Source organism: Triticum dicoccoides, chromosome 1B (assembly GCF_002162155.2).
Source record: "Triticum dicoccoides isolate Atlit2015 ecotype Zavitan chromosome 1B, WEW_v2.0, whole genome shotgun sequence".
Taxonomy (NCBI): Eukaryota; Viridiplantae; Streptophyta; class Magnoliopsida; order Poales; family Poaceae; genus Triticum; species Triticum dicoccoides.
The window spans coordinates 549341536-549348149 of NC_041381.1; the positions used below are offsets into that span (position 1 = coordinate 549341536).

The following is a 6614-nucleotide window of genomic DNA, read 5'->3' on the forward strand; positions in this document are numbered from 1 at the left end:
TCTGTGCAATGGTTTTTACTCGTTTGGATCTCTCTTTTTGATCAGCATGCACCGAGGGAGGCAGTACCGCCAATGTTCACCAGCTACGCCTTCTTCTTCTTTAGACGGAACGGAACACAACCATCTTACGGAATGCTGTTACAAAAAAACTGTACTGTAAAAAACCCATTCTAGTTTCGTAACATGGATGGATCTGCCGTCTGCGCTATGTTACGGCAGTGAAGCTTCCGTCCTGCAGCTACCACAAAGACAAGTTTGTGACATGAAATTCTAGTTACAAACTTCCATCTTGAGTGACACCATCTTACGATTTGGATCTCAACCATCCACTGTTGCTACAAACACAAGGGATTCAGCGAAACACAACATCTGTTCACTACTACTTCGGTTACTCTGAATCTTTGACGAATAACTGCAAGCAAAAGACTATGAGCTGACGGTTTACTGCACGGAGGGAAAGCGGAGCAGAAATGGTCTTTGCAACTCATCAAACAGGCCTCGCAAGGGTTATTACAAATAAACTCCTTTCAACGGACCGCAAAAAATTTCAGTGTGGATTCATTCAGCTAGAGCATCATTTCGTATTCAACGATTTCTTCACACCCCGAAGGGCACCCCACATGACAGTTGATACAATGAAGAGGAGCACCCCGGTGCCAATGGCGTACTTCAGACCGAGGTTCATGAGCAAGTTTACCAGCAACCCCGCGAGAACCACTCCCACGAAGTTGGCGGACAAGCCTGACCAGAACGGCATGCCCAGGACGGACGCGATGATGGCGCCGGTCCATGCTCCTGTGCCTGGGAACGGGACGGCGACGAACAGCGTCAGCCCGAGCCACTGGAACTCCTCGACGGGTGCAGCCTTCCGTCGCGCGAGGCGGCCGAGGGGAGCAGGTGGCGCGGGTTGAATCAGGCAAACGGCAGGGGGTTTTGTGCAAAACTGTGCGCGCTGACCGGTCCAGCCACTTGGCAGCCAATTGACGCGCTGTGATTGGTCTGGGACTAAAACATCACGTGAGATGCAAGTTGGGGTATGGCTTGGTCAATTTTTGCAAGTTTGGGACTAGATCATCACATCCCGTGCAAGTTAGGGTACCTGGGGTGCTATTACCTCCAAGAAATGGGCTCATCACCACACATACGGTATGTTTTTTGAGGGCAGGGTACATCAGAACAGCCTCCTGCGCAAGAAAACAGTGAGTTGAAACGACTTCTTTTCCAAGGTTACCGATAGCAGCGTCACGTTCAGTTGTTAGCCATGACGTCTCCAGCCAAATACTACTGTAATAAACATACGGAGACCAATCACGCCATTCCACCTCAAAAGAGAGTTTGCACTGCAGAAATCTACAGAATTACTGAATACTCTATGCATCTCCCACGGAAGAGCGATCAGCACCCAAAAAGAAAAAGAAAAACTCAGCCACGGATGAAGAGAGGCGTGGTAAATTTTCTTTACAGCAAATATACATGTCCATCTCACATTCTCATGGACTGAGCAAGACTCGTGACCTCATGATAAGCAAACTGGGCCGCCACATGCTACGATTCATCTTCACCTTCTCTGTGTACAACAGATGGAGCAGGCGCCTTCATCACCATGTTGCCGTTCGTCGGCGAAGCGCCGGGAGGGGTTGCACCGGACGACCTCCGTGGAGCTGATGGGCTCTCCATGATGAAAATGGACTGACCAGCTGTGCTGCCCCTGTACGGCGAGGCTGGAGTTGACTTGAAAAGCGGCAGACCGTCTTCACGAGCCAATGGGGACATCACACGCTGACTCTCCCCGGTTACCTGCCCTCTGTATGACCTCTCCTCTGCAATGTCATAGTAATCAGCAGTCCTCACCTCCTGAGCAAGAGAGCATGAGCAGCAACACAGCCACTGGAAGCAATCCGTCACATCGGGGTTACGGCAGCAGAAGGGGTTCCCAGGGAGGTTGAATCTCTTCCTCATCTGTATTCTCCAGAAGCCACCATACAGCAAACCGAAGAAGCAAAGTGCGATGCCTGTGAGCCCCAGCGCTTCTCGCAGGGTTTCGTTGTTGATATTGACTGCAGCCAGGTTGAAGATGAAGAACGGAGCCAGGCAAAAGAGCAGGAATGTTGCAATGTGGACATACATGTTGCCGAATCCAAGCCTCTGCACGTTCCACCCGAACACACAGCAGCTGCAGAAAATTGACAAGTATGCAATGGTTATGCTGTCCCAGAAATCTGATAGTCCGCCGACCCACTCAGGCCTGCTCTCCACGAAACGGCGCTCTTCGCTTTGAAGAAAAGAGTATCTTCTCTCAAGTGACCTCCCTGAAGTTGCTGGCCTGGCGCCTTCAGTTGAGGTGACCCCAGCTTGTGCTTCTGGATCACCTTCTCTCAGATCTGCATCATAATCCTTCCCAAGAGGACTGACAATGTTATACACACTGGCGAATAACGCGGCCCCAAATGCAAAAGAAATAGTCACGGCGACACCAAGAGGAGGCCTTTCAGATCTGCGGTATCCTATGTTGAGACCACACAAGGCATACTGGGCAAAGCAGTTCAAATTAAGAAAGACTACAACCACCATCATGTGCATCCACTCATTAGGCTTGTATGTACCATTTTTGCAGTATTCTTTCCTAAGCCTTAAAATGTCCTTTTGGTCCCATCGACACAAAAGCACAAAGTTATAGATCCGCATTGGGTGTTGGTAAAGGCACATCAGTGTGAATAATGCATTCAAAATTTGATTGTTCACTTCAAACCAGGCGTCTCTTTCTGATTTGCTAGGCAAAGCATGATTCAGCATTCCAGTCATAACCATGAAGAGTATTGCACCAGATACAGAAACAACAGCAATCCAGACGAAAAGGGCCATGTTAAGAGGCTGCCTTATCCAATCCTTGCCCATTGCCCACAGATGGCCCCAGTTAATTTTCCTGATTAATCGAAAATGTTCGTGATTGTCATGGTTGTCAGAATGGATTGAACGCGAAAAATCATCACGCTGAAGTGCAAGCTGTCGAAACTTGACTGAAGGAGAAGGGCCCAACTTCTTAAAGTGGGCACCACTAGAAAAGCGATTCACAAAGTTCAGACACCCACTCCGCTGATTTCCTTGTTTTGAAACATTTTGAGTGGGAAGATTGTTGACATCTGTGGCTCCGGGATCATTTTCTGATGTCTTTGACTCTACTTGTTGAATATCAGCTTTGAGGTTTCCATTACCATTAGGAACCATTTTGTTCAGCAGGAGTCTTCAGATAGTAGAAACAGTCCTAACCTCCTTCAAATCTTCTTCACAAAACAAGGGCAAGCTATTTTACTATCGGACTTGAAGTTCCATGTTCCACAGGAATGGTTGTTGTACTGTAATCTTTATATGAACTGGGCATTGGCCACCGAATTCTGCACAAACAGAAACAGGTCCAAAAGAAAGCAGATGATCATTACACAAATTTAGGCAAAAAGTTAGTCCAAACTCATATGTACATAAGCATCTCAAATTTAGACAAAAAGTTAGACAAAGGTACAAGACTCTTATCATCTTATCTTGTTTCGATCTTTCAGCTATTCTGGGAATTAATTTTTGACAACTTATACATAAGCATCTCAAATTCTCAATCGGACAATCCACCAATCACCGGCTATAGTTATACAGCAAAACCAAAGGGCATATATAAACCTGAAAATATGATCCTGAAGAATAACTGAATAAGAGGGGTCGATTACCAACAGCACAGCCATGGTCCATCATTACTGGCATTGTCTATCTAAGGTGAACACATAAAAATCAACATCTCAAACCTCCATGAAATCCGAATTGCTTTCCCAACAGATTTTTGTGCTACTATATAAAATTTCAGCTGCTAACAGCAACAGCAAACGCATGTAGCAAGCACAGTAGGCACTAGGCAGATACATCACAAATCGGCTATCGATAGAGTTCAAGCAGCATGAAGAAAAACAACAATACAAGCAATACTTACTCTGCATAAGCTTTTCTATAAACACCACCCACATCATTCTACAACATTGCAGTTTTATAAGTGCAGTAGGTAGGTACCCCCATTGGCTCGGATTTATAGCTGTATCTAGAATTGGAGATGCTTTTAAGTAGTTGTGTGGATACAACTCTCCCATAGCTTGTGTCTATGTGTGATATCTTTGAGTTCATATTGCCGAATGCATTATGATCAATCCTAACATCTCAATCTCATGGCATGCTTTTGGTACCGCTTACCATGGGAGAATCTTACAAAAGGTATGTTTCAACAGCCGTTGCTATCAACACTCACACATATTTTATCTATGTGAATCAACCAAAGCTGTAACACGGCTAAATAACTCGACCCTTGGATTTATTAGAACGTCGGAATGAGTGAGTACAAAAACGCTATACCACATAGATAACCAGAAGACGGGGGCGTCTAAACATTACTGCAACGCACAAGAAAATCTAACTATTAGTGAATGAATGAATTGACAAAGGGGAAATAGGTAGCTCGTGCACGCTCCTGAACCACGCCACGCCAAGTGGAATGCTAAATATCAGAAAGTCAATACCACCACTAGTTCTTCAACAAACCGACCTGGCTGCTACGGGTAGCTCCGCGGCGGCGCCAGCGGGCGCAGCCCGCGCGCTCGGCTCGGGGTTGCCTAGCGGGGACGGGGAGGCGGCGGGAGCAGCACCGGCTTACTGCTACGGCGAAAGCGAAAACCGCGGGAGCAAGCAAACAGGCGCGGCCAAATCAGAGGAACGGCGCGTCGGATTCACCCAGATCCATGAGAGCGGCACGGAGCAGAAGAGAGGGGGGAGGGGCGCTCACCTGGCGCGCAAGCAAAGGCGCGGATCCTTGCCTTCCTCCCGCCGCCGCCGCCGCCGTGTCGGCTAGGCTGGGAGAAAAGACAGCGCGGAAGGTTCGGTCTGGTGCAGCCTCCCAGGGACCCTGTGGTGTGTGCTCGTGGGGATGGGGAGGTTGGGGAGGGACGCGTAGCCGCCGAGGGGAGGGAAGAGTCCACATGACGGACGGACGGACGGCGCATCTTTCCTTCCATTCGATGCGCCGTTAGGCGCACGCTTTTCCGCTGGCTGCCGTTGAGGCACAGCCGCGGCACGGCGACGGCGAGGGTAACGGCGAGAAAAGAGCCGTTCAACGCCTGTCGTGGGAACGCTCCTCCGGCGAGGCCGACGGGACGCGTAAGCCGCATTTTTCTCTCTGGATTTTTTCTCTCGGCTGTCTCTCTATCTCTCTCTCTCTCTGAGCTTTATGGATGGGTTAGGTGTAAACCGTTCAGCTGTTACATTTCTTTCGGTTATTGAAGTCCTGTGCATGAATTACTCCCTCCGTTTTTATTTACTCTGCATATAGAGTTGACTGAAGTCAAACTTTGTAAAGTTTGACCAAGTTTATAGATAACAATATAGACATTTATCATAACAAATCTATATGATGTGAAAGTACATTTACTAATAAATTTAATGTTGTTGATTTGTTATTGTATATCTTTATATTTTTGTTCATAAACTTGGTCAAACTTTGTAAAGCTTGACTTTGACCAAAGCTAATATACGAACTAAATAAAAACGGAGGGAGTACGTCGAGGAAAGTTTTTTTTTGTAGGGCTAGGAAAAGTTAGGTAATGAGTTTCAAAAAAAAAAGGAAAAGTTAGGTTATGGCGGAGAAAGTGCCAAGGGCTGGTGGGAGCATAGTTTTAGAAACCGGAACGGTCGTCGAGCCGACCAGCCTAGGCGTTTTTACCGGTCAAATTGTTGGTACATTCTTTTCGACATCGGTTTGAAATGTCTAAAGCGACTCACGCCATGGGCTTGGAATATTGTGTCGTTTCTTCGATGCATAAAGTATATGTTAATTCCTTTTGCATTTCCTCCCTTCTGTACAGGTTGATTGTTATGTTGGTAAGCTCTTTTCAGGTGAAAAGAAAGGGCTTTCTATTTGGTATATAGTTCATGAATATCCAAGACATCTCTGAATTTTATCTTGTATACACCCCCCTCCGTTCCTAACTCTAGGAACGGAGGGGGGTGTATACAAGATAAAATTCAGAGATGTCTTGGATATTCATGAACTATATACCAAATAGAAAGCCCTTTCTTTTAAATATAAGTTATATCTAGGAACGGAGGGAGTACTAATTTGCAGCTTTGATTTCCCAATCAGCCTGACAAAGTATATTAAGTTCTATGTAGGATCAGAATACTGTATCTCATCGCTGTGTTGGAGAGGCCAAACCCAGAATAATTTTGCTTTCAGTTTCAGGTGCCGTGACCATCTATTTGGGATCAACACGGTAAGTTTTGCCGTTTACATATACACTATTCAGAACCTCATGATGCACAACATTTTTGTGGCTCATTTCCTTGCTCTATCAGGGTTACAGATTCCAAAAGCCTTGCTAAGCAAAGACAGTTTTCTCATATAACTGTTTCTATCATATTATTTCGTTTCATATGATACCTAAGAATATTAATGCAGATATGTTCCATTTGCAAGATTACCATCTAGCCGATTGGGCTACTACATTGACCCGACTACTGATTTCTCACACTCTGCGCCATCGCCTTCACAGACGACCACTTCCCTGACCAAAGTAGCTTTTCCCTCCTCA

The 6614-nt window shown here is 46.3% G+C and overlaps 1 protein-coding gene across 1 annotated transcript; it reads right to left on the reverse strand.

The window, feature by feature from the left end:
- Positions 1-1285: 1285 nt before the first annotated feature.
- On the reverse strand, positions 1286-4982 carry LOC119348675. Its single transcript, XM_037616646.1, has 2 exons — positions 4814-4982; positions 1286-3392 (listed from the first exon to the last, which is right to left on the reverse strand). The coding sequence occupies exon 2, from the start codon at positions 3223-3225 to the stop codon at positions 1546-1548; it is 1680 nt and encodes a 559-aa protein (XP_037472543.1). The 5' UTR covers positions 3226-3392; positions 4814-4982; the 3' UTR covers positions 1286-1545.
- Positions 4983-6614: the final 1632 nt, after the last annotated feature.

Coding starts and splice junctions, on each gene's coding strand:
- LOC119348675 (XM_037616646.1), bottom strand. CDS start 3,225: ATGGTTCCTAATGGTAATGGAAACCTCAAAGCTGATATTCAACAAGTA.